The 14,979-nt window shown below is 38.4% G+C and overlaps 1 protein-coding gene across 2 annotated transcripts in view; it reads right to left on the reverse strand.

Moving 5' to 3' along the window:
- fstl5 (follistatin-like 5) overlaps window positions 1-14,979 on the reverse strand; it is a 189,020-nt gene that overhangs the window by 11,969 nt on the left and 162,072 nt on the right. For both annotated transcript variants that reach the window (XM_028009467.1, XM_028009466.1), the window contains 2 exons: window positions 5,028-5,054; window positions 4,692-4,810 (listed from right to left, as the gene is read on the reverse strand). In XM_028009467.1, coding sequence (XP_027865268.1) covers window positions 4,692-4,810; window positions 5,028-5,054 — 146 coding nt within the window. The remainder of the gene's footprint in view (window positions 1-4,691; window positions 4,811-5,027; window positions 5,055-14,979) is intronic.

Genomic DNA, 14,979 nt, shown 5'->3' on the forward strand with positions numbered 1-14,979 from the left:
TTGGATTCATAAAAATATCTCTGACTCCATTAACTATGATTTCATTTGAAGTCCAGATGTAGCGCCATCTGTTACTGTTTCACATCCAATGGTTTTAAAATCTTCAAATTCCTGCATTTACTGAGGTAAATGTTGAGTCATCGGTGCTGAACTCAGCATCACCCCTGCAGACCCACACAGTGGTCATTTGATTCTATGGACCATAAATACCTCACTGATCTTTAGGAGGTGAGAAATCGAACATCTGACACCCAGCTGAGGGTGTGAATGGAGGCGGCTTCAATTTTCTCAGTTTTCTCGCGTTGCATATGTCAGAGTGTGTGTGGGTGGGCTTTATGTGATTGTGATTTAAGTAGTAGCTGACAGCCTTTAAAAAATAACTATATCCCTTTCAACTAAAATATGGAGTGTATATGCAATGGATTTGTCCTCTTAATGCAGATGAGTATAGAAAAAATGAGGGTTGAGATATTCTGTGTAACTTTTTGAAGAACAACGTTTAAGACCCAAATTATCTGACTTAGTGGAGTAGAACTGCTAATAAAAATCCTCCCTGAGGCAGGAAAATTAGGGATGGGGAGAGTTCAGTGCACTTGCTCAAAATCACATCCAGTTTCACATGCTGAAGTATGAATCATCAAACATAGCAGCTACTGGAAATTGGACTGCATCCACATGCATAAAAAAAAAACAGCGTGGGATATTTTTAAATTTTTTTTTTCAGATTTTAGTCATGTGTCCAACCGGTATTATTTTTCTCAACCAGCTTGCTAATCATCAGAGTTTACAGTAAACAGCCTTGTGCTGGAGCGCTGACAACTCAGATGATGCTTCTGGTGACAGACAATAAAATATTGCTGATAAAATCCATTCAGGTTTGCACAACAATAATGAATGCCTTCCACTTAATACATATGAAACTTCTAATTATTTTGATAGTTCATGTTTCATCATTTCCTTCAATTAAAACCAGTTTCATTTCATTCAAAAGTGTGGTGCTTGGGCATTTAAACATGGGAGAAATGTCTTGTTATAAGTGAGAAAATCTGCCAGTGGAGCAAGTACTTTTTATCAATATTAATTTTTTTTTTTACATAAAAACAGCTCCTATATCTTGCTGAAAAGTTACTTGCAAATTAGTTTTATTTCAAGTGTATTAAGATATTTGCACTTGAAACGGGAAAAAATACCTGGTAAGATTGAGTGTTTTTGCAGGATATGCAACCCGCTACAGAAAATAACTAAGTATATACAGTATATGTTGCTATTAAATACATCACAGGTGTGAAGGAACAGAATTACAAAAAGTGTGAATACAATCGGTGTGTGAAATCACTACTAAGTCCAAGAGGCAAAATTTCTCCCTGTCAAATTAGGAAATAAAAAGTGACAAATAATAATATCAATATGGCATTTTATTTTAAAAATGTTCAAATTGATTTTGTATTTTTAAATAAAACCAGATGGTTAGAAATTTGTTTGCAACCTTGTTACATGCCTGGCAGGCTGTTTGTTTCTTTTTTCCCTCCCCCTTTGTTTCTTCACAGGTACTAGGGAAAGCTGGTGTCAATCTCCTCTGATTGATCCTCATCAACTATGGGCCAATCAGCATGCAGGGAGGCCTTATTTAAGCAGCCCAGCTGAGGAGAGGAGAGCGGAGCGGTGGGGAGGGGGGGCTGGCTTTGTTACTTGACGCATGTCTTGTTGCTCTTTGTGTGAAGGTTTGTGGTGGGAGTTAGAGGGCGAGGTAAGTTTGGGGTACCCTGTACATCTCATCACGTAGGTGTATTTTCTGTTAGATACACTAGGTAAGGAGGTGGGTGCCACCCATGTAAAGTTTTGGTGGAAACTTTTGTTAGATTAGATAAACAGGGTTTTTGTTTTCTTTTTGTTTCTTTAGTTCAGACGGTAGTTAGGCCCTGTTTTGTTTTATTATTTTCTATGATTTGGCACCCCCCTAACCGCCCCTTTCTCCCCCACAGTTTGTGTGAGGCTTCCGGGATTTTCGTTATCAATAAATCCCTCTTTTTTACAACATTCACCTGGACTCTGTCAAATGATTGTGGCTGTCGTGTTACTCCCCTCCTCACAAAAAAAGGGGGGGGCCGTAACACCTTTTTAAATACAGGGAAATTAAGGCATTTTAATTTTTTTAAAAGCTGTATTAAACTTTGTGGCAGTGAAACCAACTGCAAATATAAGTTTAATAAACATTTCACTGAACATTTACAGTATATCTCATGTAAGTTCTAGACTGGCTCAAACTTTGTAGCTGTAGTTCTGAGAATTGTAGGAAAATGTGAATTGGTTGTGAGCTTAAATCAGCTTCCTGTGGTTTATTGTGACAGGCTCACAGACAGCAAAACATTTTTACTTCTAAGTGTTCCTACTTCCTTGTCTAAAGTATTACTAAAGATAAACTTTAGATTGTGTCATTATTCAACAGGCCAATCTATTGGATTTGTCTGAAAAACTGATCTGAAGCCAAACAAACCCTTTTTTTGGTGAGTCAGTTTCTTAAAGTACAACTTCTGTAGTTATGCCATGTTTAGTGTTCTTACTTGATCAAGCTGGACATATCATTTAAAAATAATTCTGAAACCTAACTAATTGGCTTAGTTGCTGTGTGGCTGACAGAATATTTCTGAAAAGGATCAAAGTACGCTAAACCACCTTTGCTAAACACTGACTTTACTATGACTGAACATTAAGGTGTATTGCTCTGTACAGTGTGCAACACAGTTTACTACTCTATATGTTGGCCAATAATAATAAATAGGCTGTGTGATTACCATAACAAATCAATCAATGCCCCTCTGTGATGGAGGAAATGCGAGCGTCATGCTGGGAATGGCCTCGTGTTCACGATGCAGGGCAGCCAGACGGTTGTAGAACTGGCATCACAACACTCACAGTGATTGATATCCTAATACAAACACACCTCTCAGAGGAACACTTGGCTGATTGTTGTGCATTCATGGTTTCACTTTATGTATAACCTTCATCCAATCAGCACAGGTCTGGAGGATGAAAAGCAGCTCGGAGGGAAAACGTCCATTGGAGAAACCATGTAAATCTAACAGGTATCTATCAGTTTAATGCTTTGAATGTTTTTCTGCCTGAGAGCTCAGGTGATAAACTGTGATTTAAGGTGGGCTGGCTGGGTGTAAAACAGTCCACTGAGGGGTGAAACCAACTCTGATTGCATGTAGTCTGTCAATGCATTAAATTAAACAGGCTGACTTGACACTCCAAAAGCCCGCCTTGTGCCTTGGGTACTTTTCTTAAAAAAACATAACTGGACTACAGAATATGCAAACATCACAAACTCATTTAAAGCTGTAATCAAAAGAAATAACAAATAATGTAATTCCCCAATAAATGTCTATAGCTTGCAGCTCAAAAGCCCAAATTAAGCAGCAACATATTTGAAAAATATTTAGATTTTAAATAGGCATCATTTGTTGCAATAGGTGTTACAGAAAGCACTGAAATTCACAACTTATGAGAACAGCCAGTTCTATTGTCAGCTTTATTCTTGCAAAACTTGCAAATATTTATTTACAAAGCTTGCTCCAAAAGCAAGAGGAAAGAAGACAGCTCTATATTTTCTTTTTGACGTGGCACCCGCAGAGGAAGACAACACAGCTGTACATCATGCAGGTGCTTGAGGAAACATACTGTTGAGATATGATCTAATTATGTCTGGAAGGAGTCATACAGTATCCTGTAAAAGTATGTGCGCTGCTTGAAGCTTTTTGTATTTTATCATCTTACAAGCATCTATTGATATAATCTAGTGTATAATTGTGAAGTTGAAGGATTTTTACATGTCTGAACTGTTTTCTTACTTCAAAAAGAGACACATCTAAAGACTCAGCTGAAATGTGTTGGTGTGTTCACTGTTCAGAAAATGTTTCATTTTTTTTCACTTCACTTCAGCTAACTTGTGAAGTGAATACATAAAAGTTATAATGAATACACTAAAGTTTGTTGGAAAACATTAGGACATGTGAAAATTTCAAGCGGTATTAATTCTACAACGATGCACTGTATGTTTTCCAATCCTATGATGATGTGGTTCACCAACAAATATGAATGTGACATTCTAAGCTTAAAACATTTAACATTTAATCTAAGAATGAAAAAAAAGCACAAAAATATATTTTTCCACTTGACCCCAGAATTTCACAGTAGAAAGTTATATAAATATAAATAAATATATATTTACATCATATATTTAGACGTAAATATATGTTTTTATTTTAGCCCTGCCTCCGGTCATGTCTCTACTAATTTTCAAGATAGGCTCACTTTATGTGCAGGAAAACTTGAATTAACATCAGCAATAAAAGTTGAAAATTGTTTGCTAGGAAAATCAAGACAACAGTTTGAATTGTTGGAAAAGTATTTGGTTCTCCTGTCAAATTTTGACTAAAAGAATAAGACAAATATACCAATTAAAAGTAGCAAAACTCAGGTTTGTGCAAATTTATAAACACTTGGAATATAAAGTTTGATGACTGAAGAAAACACACCAATTTGATCATAAAGATCTAGTGATCAAACACTAAATTATATCCCTTTATGGTGTGTTTTTATGTCTTCTGCTTAGTTTTAAACTCTACATCAAACAAAAGGCTTAAGACTTTGGTCAAAGTTAGTTCTGGACTTTTCTCATGATCACTCACCTGCAGAGCCAGTAGCTTCTCGCTGGGCTTGATGTGCCGCTGTATCTCACAGGCCACTGGCTGAATCACTTTAATCCCGTCTTCATAAAACACATAAAACATGTTTCCAATACCGAGACCTGCAGGAGAACAACAGGCTTATCACATACATGAAAAAACTCCTGAGGCTGCAAAGTATGAACATTTAAAATGGAAATAAGCTGGCAGCAATGCTATCTACGATTAAAGTAACAAATCATTTAATCCTCCTCATCACAGTTCAGTAACTCTATTACACAAATTCAATTAACTCAGGTTAATGAATGCTATAGAAGACCAGGAGCATCCCAGACGTACCTTCTTCTCGCCACAAGATGTTTGCCACTGTGAAGGAGAGAAATGGGAAACACAGTTAAAAATAAATGCAAGAATCAATAGGGCCACTCTACAAGAACTACGATCCAAACAGAAACTCCTGCTGAGGCAAAGAGGAAAGCAAACTATATGAAACTTTTATGGAAAGTGTCTCTGACTCCTACTGCAACAAACAATCGATCAAATGCTCTGCTTGTAAATAACATGACATACCATACTCTGCAAAACAGAGGGCAGTCAGCTATGAATACTGTATAACAGTTTGTTTTTGGTGGTGAGAACCTTTCTCAAAAAAGGGAATGAAGACTAACTACACAATCATTCAATCAAAATGAGCTGCAGACACTTAAATAGTCCAAATGTTTTAACCTATATGGTTATCATAAGGCATTAGGAAGAAATAATGGCTGATTTGGCTCTTGCAACAGGTTATTTCTCATTAAATTCACTTAGAAGTGACTAATGACATGAAATACTGGCTAAAAGCCACACAACACCCTGAGTGCTTTAATGGGTGGCGTAAAACACTGGCCGGCAGATGGCTTTCAAAGCAGCCTCTGGATACTCTGAGAGGAGATGCTGTTAAACGACTCAATAGGTAAAGTGGCAGGAAGATGTATATATATTTATATATATACTTCCCATGCATATATGAGAGCAAATCCTGAAACCCAGTCAATTTTATCCTCCAACTCAGCAGCAGCAGCAGGACTGTCTTCTCACACCATGTCGTTAGTGGTGACCTTCCCTCATTGTTCATCTTTCCCCCAGTGTTCTCTCTGTTTCCGTTTTCAGTCTGCAAACCAATCTCCAGCCCAATTCACATCCGATTTTAATCTTGCCTCTATTGCAATGCTCATCCTCACAGCCTCCTGATCAAGTGGACAGATGCAGAGAAAGAAAAGGGTGGAGAGACAAAGGCAGCGAGGCACCGCGGTGCTGTTAGTCAGCCTTAATCTTTCAAAAGTGCTTTGTCAAGTGTTTCCAGTGCAGCCTTGCATACCTTTTACCTCATTAAAAGTTTGACAAAAGAAGTGGGTCCATAGATGGAGGAACAAGGAAGCAAAGAGGGGAAGCAAAGACAGAACAAAAGGAAAAAACAAAACAATTTATTTGAGATCTGCCAAAATAAAAAACGGAGAAAATGGAAAGGAAGAGTTGAGATGAGATCTCGTGTGCTCCAGTCTTTCCAATAGCCTAAAGTATTGAAGCAATTCATCACTGTGTAGAGAGACTGTGGCTGTTCTGCGCATGCGAGGGACCAATACATCAACTTCATCATCCATATAACAAAACAAGCCGACTGCCACTGTAGGCGGTGAGTTCACTCTTTCTGGCCGTAATAACTATGTTTCCACTGGGCTCCAAACATTAGGGACGCCGCTCTCACCAGCCAGACTGGACTCTGCAGTTTGTACCCGTCAGCAAGGTTACACAAATTCAATTTGTTTACACGAGCACACTGCTATGACAGTGGGCCAAACAGCCCGTGGTGCTCAACACAGCAGCGTGGCAGAAAATGGTGAATGCATAATGGAGGGAAGGTAATTGGATTACAGCAGATGTAAAAGCAAAAGTGTAACTTCAGAAAACTGCCTTGGGTGTGCAAAGACGTTCTTTTTTAAAAGATAATCAGCATTTCTTCAAAAAATGGTAACAGAGTTATCCTTTAACTATAAGGACTGTAGAATAGCTTAGACAGAAATCGAGTGCAAAGTCTTAACTGCTCTGGGACTTTAGCTTTTCTTAAAGAACAGTTCCATCATTAAGCCGCAGAGATCAACCCTCATCTAAGCTGCGTGGCTGGTCATAAATCACCAATGAAGCCGGCCATTTCCTGTGCTTATGTGAGCTTTTAAACACCATGCCTGGATTGAGAAACCAAAGAAGGCATAAAGTGGAGCTTGGCATGGTCCATGTTGAACACAAAACACAAAATGTGTGGCTGGCATTTCACTTTCTAAAGGATGAAACACATTGGTGATGCACTGACTCTTTTTTTTCTGTTTTCAAGTGATGCTATTACTGAATTAACAACTCGTGTTGCCAATACTGAACGAACCACCTTTAGCTAAAGTTTTCTGGATTCACTTTATTGCAATCTGACCAGTATGATGATGGTAAGAAATGTTGCACTTGATGCAATAGGTCAATCCCGTGGTGCCTTGGCTTTACATCCCCATCAGCTACCGCAGAGTAGCCCCACATAATACCACTGAACTGGGAAGATGACCAACGTCTACAATGGTCATCTACCATGAGGCTGTGAGTACCTTAGCTGGTATCTCAGATGTTTAAAAGCAATGGGGTGACTACAAGAGCTTAAGATTGTCTTGTTAGTGTTGAGGGAGGAGAGGGCAGATGTCTGCAGAGGGGTATGAATATTTTCTTTCTTAAGTGACAGTTTAAGAGGAGAAGAATATGTGGAAAGTCAGATGTGACTCATGGGTTTAGATAAATACAACCATCTGGGTAATTAACTGTAATTCTGAAACAAAAACCTTTTTAGCTCAAAATTTATTTTTCTGATTGCTTTCCTCAATTATCCAAAAACCCTCAAGGAATACACATCTTTGGTATTAAACCGACCACATTAAAGTTTGGTGAAGAGAAAGGAATCTACCCAATTTATTTAGGAGAGTTATTTAAAGTTCCTGCATTGGCTGAGTAATAAAAATGAATATTGCATGCTGTTTGTCTTCTGGTACATCATAGCTGAGCAAATTCTGCATAAAATCAGTGCAGCAGTAGTCGGCTGTCTGTTTCTTCCGTGCTGTCAATCAAATAAAATAAACCCCATCCACTTGTTTTAGAACTTACTTTCTTAATTCAGAGATGAGTTTTAAATGTTTGACTTCTCTAGTTTCCATCCAAAATTGTAATCAACTGCAGTGAGATGCTTGAACCATCTCAGTTGAATGCTTTTGATGAAGAGGAGGAGTGGTCCAACCTGAAACCCTGTTTCCCCCAACCCGTCTCAAAGGATGAGACTGACTACCTTTATGGAGGAAGCTAATTTCAGCTGCTTGTTCCAGAAATCTATTTTTCTGGTCTTGAGGAATCGTTCATGCTCACAGGTCAGGGTCAAAATTTAGACAGACCACTAAAGTGAGAGCTTTTGGTACTGCTTTCTATTAACAAGGACAAACTATTGAAGAAGCAACATTAGCGCAAAAAAGGCTGCAATCACTCATAAATAAAACTCCAATAAACTTAAACTTCTCTACTTCAGGCAAAAGATTGACCCCTGAACCAGTGGGAGAAATCCACCCTTTTCTGTTTATTAGCCTGAGGCTTAGAAGAGCTGACTCTCATCCTGGCACTTTACTCTCTGCTGCGAACTGCTCCAATATATGTGAAAAGTCATGGCTTAAAGAGGCCAACAAATTCACATCATGTTCAAAAAGGAAAAATGAAACCCTGAGGTTGCCAAACCAGACACCCTCCTCAGCACCAAGTTAAACTTGTTTCCACTACCTGTTTGGGGGTGGGCCGGCATCCTGCATGTTTTAGTTCTCTCCCTGGTAGTACCAACAACCTTTTCAGCATGTCAATGTTCTTCTTAGGCCTTCTAACGAGCCATTATTTGGTCCAGATGTGTTAAACCAGGGAGAGAACTAAAACATGCAGGATACCTGCCCTTGAGGACCGACTTTGGGCACACCTGTAGTAGACGAATCATTATGTGGCATTTATGTGGCTGCAAAGTTGCAGAGCAGTCAGGTTCTCATGGTGGCCCATGTCTACTGCCAAAAGCACAAACAATGAGCATCAGAAATGAATGAAGGTGATGCTCTGACAAATCACAATTTCTGTTACATCACATGGACGGCCAGGGAAGTACTACCTGGGGATCCCATGGCATCAGGATCCACTGTGGGAAGAGGGTAAGCTGGCAGATGAAGTGTAATGTTTTGAACAATGTTCTGCAGAGAGATCTTGGGTCCTACCTTCCACACTGATGTCACTTTGACATGTCCTGTCCCTAAGCACTGTTGCAGGGGCTGTATACCCTTTCATGGAAAATGTATTCCCTGAAGCTGTGAACTCTTTCAGCATGAAAATGTTTTCCTGCCATAAAGCAAAAATGGCTGCAAAATGGTTTGGACGACCCACCTTGCAATTTACAGGACATTAAGGCACTTCAGCTAACATCTTTGTGCCAGATACCACAGAAAACTACTAGGTAGTTATCTTTATGTGTCTAACTTTTCCTCAATGTGCCTTGTAAGCTAAATAAAATAAGAAATAATCTTCTTGCCAAGTTATAAACTCTTAAACTATGGGGTTTTCTGAGGTCCTTGGGCTGCATGACCTTTTGATCCCACTTCTTTTCCATCAAAAAGGTTCAAAATGTTCTGGATAAAATTCAGTCTCAAAATTTTCTGATATTTTAAGAGCTGTGGTAGTGTGGTTTTGTCAGCTTAGTGTTGCATACATTAGCACTGAAGTCTAACTCTGCGCATCCCCAGGGGAAGCCTTTAAAGTCAGGTGGAGTGAAGACACTACCTAAGTAACAGCTATGACTGCTCCTGAATTAGAGCTGGGAGCATTTGACGGATTTGAGTCGGTATCATCTCTACAGAGCGGAAAGTGATCAGAAGGCTTAATCCTTGGAACAAAATCCAAGTTTTTAAAGTTGAAGTGTTAGCAAGAGCTTAAAACATCCAGAGCTTCAGCACAAACCAACTGTACAATAAGGGTTATTAAAACATGATAACGTATGGGTAATAAATTTGTAAATATGAAAGATATTTATTTTTAATTTATTTAGTTTGTAAAATTTTCATTGGATCTTGGTATACATTTAATAAAAATTAAATTCTGGACTTATTGCCTATATTTTTAAGACGAATGTGGAGTCTCTCTTTCGTCTGCAGCCTAATACTGTACACTTTTCAAATTCATTCATGAATCCTACATGTACTTATAAGCAAGAGTCTTGTAATTTAACTCTATATGCATGAAAATTTTCTACTTGACTTATAATATTCAATTTATAAAGCAGTCAGCATGAAACCATGTCGACAGGAAGCTGACTGCTCATGCTGTGATTGCGTCACTGTCTGGTTTGAGCTTTTTGCTGTTGACAGCGTGTCCAACACTGTATGAAAGTCTGCTGTGACAGGAAGAACACCGGCTGATGGAAACAGAGACCCTATTTTGCCGTAAACTGATCCGGACTACTGAGAGGATGCAAAGCAAGCGGGATGGTGGACGGCGTTAAATAAAAGAAAAAAAAGCTTTGTGGAGAATCTGGAGAGGAGTTGTGGTGTGTCAGCCATGCAGAATCAAGGTTCAGGAGATCAGAGGAGTTTATTTCAACCAATCATTTCCCCCCGCTGACTTCAGTTTACAGCCGTCTATCTGAATATGTGAAATCCTTTACTTTACTGAATTTTTCTGGAACAAAACCAACAGACATCAATAAGTGTCTGAGAGACAGTGAACATGAAATAAGGGAATGGTATACACTGAAATACAGACATGTGGAGCAAAGGCATACTTCTGTGTTATACTGTACGTGATGACTGAATGCTAAATAGAAGGGGGAATAAAAGATTTAGATCCCTTAAGATTCAGCGCTGCATGGCAGTGTATTAGTTCACACTGTGGCTTCGCAGCTGGAGGGATTCTGGAGTCTGCATGTTCTAACCACACGTTTAGTTTTTCTCTCCAGGCACTCTTCTTCCTGCAGTCCAAACACATCCATGCTGGGTTAATTGCCCTGGAGAGTATGAGTTGTTGTCGGTCTAGTGTGTCTCCGTGTTGCCCTGTGATGGACTGGTAAGTGGTCCAAGGTGTCCTCCAGAATCTCACTTGAGTTTCTCTGCAAGGATTAAGCATTAATAGAAAATGGATGGATTATTCTAAATGACTGACTGCAGTTTGATCTAATAATCAGTCTAGTTTGACACAAATTAACTTATTCACAGTGTAATTCATGGTTTTTCAATGGGACTCTCAACATTGATGCAACTGCTGAGGAGCAGAAGCAAAATGAACCAGAAAGATAACTTTTCTATTTCAAAATCTCTGCAGCTTAAACGGATCAACTCACTGACTGTTGTCTACAAAAGCTGAAGAAAATTGTGAATTAATTTTTTTTTTCTGTTTATATATACAGTACAGACCAAAAGTTTGGACACACCTTCTAATTCAATGGGTTTTCTTTATTTTCATGACTATTTATAAGGCAAGAAATCCCCCTTATTAACCTGACAGGGCAGGTTGACCTATGAAGTGAAAACCATTTCAGGTGACGACCTCTTGAAGCTCATCAAGAAAATGCAGAGTGTGTGCAAAGCAGCAATCACAGCAAAAGGTTGCTACTTTGAAGAAACTAGAATATAAGGGCTATTTTCAGTTGTTTTACACTTTTTTTGTTTAGTGCATATTTCCACATGTGTTATTCATAGTTTTGATGCCTTCAGTTTGAATCTACAATGTCAATAGTCATGAAAATAAAGGAAACTCATTGAATTAAAAGGTGTGTCCAAACTTTTGGTCTGTACTATATATATATATATATATATATATATATATATATATATATATATACAAACTGCAAAATATAAACAGACTTAGGGAAACTGTTTTGGATTATAGAGCAGCCAAACATTTATTTTCTCTCTGGTATCCGGACTGTTATCAACATTTCTTCTCTAGCCAATTAAAAAGGATGAACAGAAGATGATCAAAACAAAGAAATGTTTTATGTTCTTCAAAAGGCTATGGAAATTTCTTCAGCAAATGGGGCCAACAAAAATATGTTTGATTTATAAAGACTAGAAACTAATTAACCTCAGTAATTAGCCTTTATAGTGTCTCAGACAGGTAACTTAAGCTAATCAAGTGCAGGTCAGAGCTCACTGTGGGCCAGTCCAGTGTATTAGAAGGTTTTAATATGGTATAGTCCAAAACCACTAGAATTATATCAATGTTTCTGTGGCCTTTTGTTATAATGCCCAAGAAATGCCTGAGGGAGCAGAGTTTCTTCAGCGGTATGGCAAATAGAGAAGTGGAGAGCCCCAGGTATTCTTTTAAAAATAATTTCAGCTGTTTAGTAATACCTCCAGTTTCAAAAGATTCATTTAAACTAAGGGAGCAACACCCAGCAGTCTTAAGGTAGTGCTGTTTTTAAAAGTATCTTTAGCCACTGACTGCAGGCTGGTTACCTAAACAGATAGCCATACTAATTAACTGCTAATAAAAGCTTCTTAGGCTTGCAGTGTTAATGTGGTACCCCACCAGCATGTTTATTTAATGAGCTATTAAACTATTAAATTACAGAAAACAGTTTCATCATAAAGCTGCAAGACAAGCCACTCTTTTAACGGATTCTGGTTCAGTATAAATCACCAGAAAAACCATCCAGGTTCTGCAAAAACCTGAGCTTTTACAAATAAAGCTAGCTTCATGGAACAGAGGGAGGCATGGAGCAGGTCGCTGGGTGGTTGTTTCTGAGAATTATGCAAAAAAGTCTAATATGCGAGTCTAAATAGAAAAACTAATCAGTACTGCTTCTTGACAGCCCCATTATGGATCTGTCTAAGTGGGAACATACTGCCATATGGCAGGTATGGAAGGTCCATCGGGAACAGAAGCCCAAAGCCACACAATGGAATGCATCAAACTTTCATTAAAGAGAAATACCAAACTGATGGTGTTGATTGCAAATCTAAGTCTTAATCCATAACTTTTCCATCAAATGTTGAGATTGAGTTGAAGTACGGGAATGAGAGCAGCTGTTTTGGGAAATCTTTTCTGTGAGCAAAAAGAAACAGGAGAGCACAAATGGATGTAAATAAGCTTTGGTTATAAACGCTGTGTGAATGTGAATGCTTTTTTGTTTACTTTTTCAGACAAAATACAGATTAACGAAGAAGAACTGAGCACTGGTTCATTATGTTTAGTTTATTCAGCTTCTTATCATTGGTGAACCGTCTAAATAGCTGTTAGTTTGCCTGCTACACTGATTTTGGTGACAAAAATATTACAATATTGGTACAATATTGGTTGTGGAGAAATATTTATTTCCCCCTAAAGCAATCACTTGGAAACAGTTTAGTAGTAAATAACTGATAGATTAAACTTCTTTCCACTGATAGGCTGGTGTAGAGGAAGAGCGGCCGCCTCATATTGAGGCTATTAGTCCTCGAAGCATCCGTCTGGTGCATGTCTTCCCCTGTTCTCTCTCTGCCCATTTCCTGTCTAATCTACTGCAAATAAAGGCCACTAGAGCTAGAAAAACCCTTTAAAAAACAACTTTCCACTGCTCTGAAATGATAGACCCATAATTTAGATTGAAGACAGAAAATTAAGAGATGCGCCAACCTTTAATTTATGTAAAATGTCTGACTGCATGCATTTAACCCCATTCTCAATCACAAAGTTACAAACAAGCTCAGACAAATTGATATGTTTTAAATTAACCTAATATTAGCTGAAAATGATCTGTCATACAAAAAAATGTAAATACCCTCATCATGCTAAGCGGAGCTCTCTTAATGTTCCACAGTGTCCTTATTTTCTACTTCACTAGAGGTTTATTACTCCTCATTCCTGCTGGAGTATTTAAAGGTCACACATTGATTAATAAACTTGTAGTGGCTTGACTAAAGTGAAAAACTATCTTCAGGCATTTGATGTTTGCTCTGCCACTTCTCCTGTTTATATAGATATTTAACCTTTTGTTTTGCAAAAAACTCACGTTTTACCAAAACTTTCAAATATTAGGAAAAAACAGAAAATATGACAAAGCAAATTAAGTCTAAAGTTGTAATATCAAAATGGTGGCACTGCAATGTAAAAAACACAAAGTTTTTGTTGGAGTTTGCTTCAATAAATGCATAAAGTTGCAGCTGAAAGAACTGTTCATGATGAAGTACTCCAAATCTCGGGTATGAGGCATGAAATGGTGCAGAAAGTGAAAAGACTAAAGTAACAAATGCCTGCTTTGAGCCATGCAGATCTTCTGACGCTGCAGAAATAATTGGCACATTGTGAAGGGCAGATATTTATGCCAGTTTAGCAACAGCCTGTCAGAGATGGATGGGGCTCTGCCTGCTGGTGACAGCCTCGGTTAGAGGAGACCTCAGAACTCAGGTTTGGCTAAACAGCAAATCGCTTGGATACATTTTAGAGAAAAACAATCCAGTGTTGTGCCTGTAAAGAAAAAGGTTTGACCTCAAGGCTTCTTTCATTTAAATTGATCTCCAGAACATCAAATGCAGCTCTTTTCATCGCTCTCCTTCCTGGTTAATATCTTATTCAGTCCTTTGACAGCTTGCATAGTTCGTTATTCAGATCTCTTACTAACTGAAGTCTTTGAATGAGCAGCCTAAGGCATGTCATTAAGTGTGAATTCTTAGAAATAGATCATTACTCTCCAGGAAGTCAGGTGTCGGAAACATCTCAAAGTACAATTATGATGCGTCATTTGACTGCATTTTAAATCAGTGTTAATAGATTTGGGCATTTCTGCTGCCTGTAGATGCTCACCAGCATCTCAAAGTCTGCAGGATCAGAGTCCTTGATTCTGCTGCTTCAAGGCAAAAGCCATCCCTGTTAAGAATGTGCATCTCATAGTTGAGCCAAGGCTCAAGTAAGAACTAGTTAAAATGGAAAACCTACTGAAAAATATCGAAAAGAACAGAAGAGCTGCAGCTTTGAAATGAACAGCGCCAAAGTTTTTTGGATGTCTGCGGCTTTGAGCTTGAAGAATATAAAACTTTCCTTTAGGATTCTTTTTCAGCCCTGCCTGGAAGGCTAAATGCCAAAGCAGGAGTGGCTCCGTAAATGAGGGAAGACTAAACCAATGACGTTAAAGAGCCTTTTTGGCCACAATGTGTAATCTGCCATATGGAGCTGATCTGTATTCACTCTCTTGATGTTCTTGAGTGTTTGAGCTTAAATGAGGATTCTGACTTAG

This window comes from Xiphophorus couchianus, chromosome 23, assembly GCF_001444195.1.
Source record: "Xiphophorus couchianus chromosome 23, X_couchianus-1.0, whole genome shotgun sequence".
Lineage (NCBI taxonomy): Eukaryota > Metazoa > Chordata > Actinopteri > Cyprinodontiformes > Poeciliidae > Xiphophorus > Xiphophorus couchianus.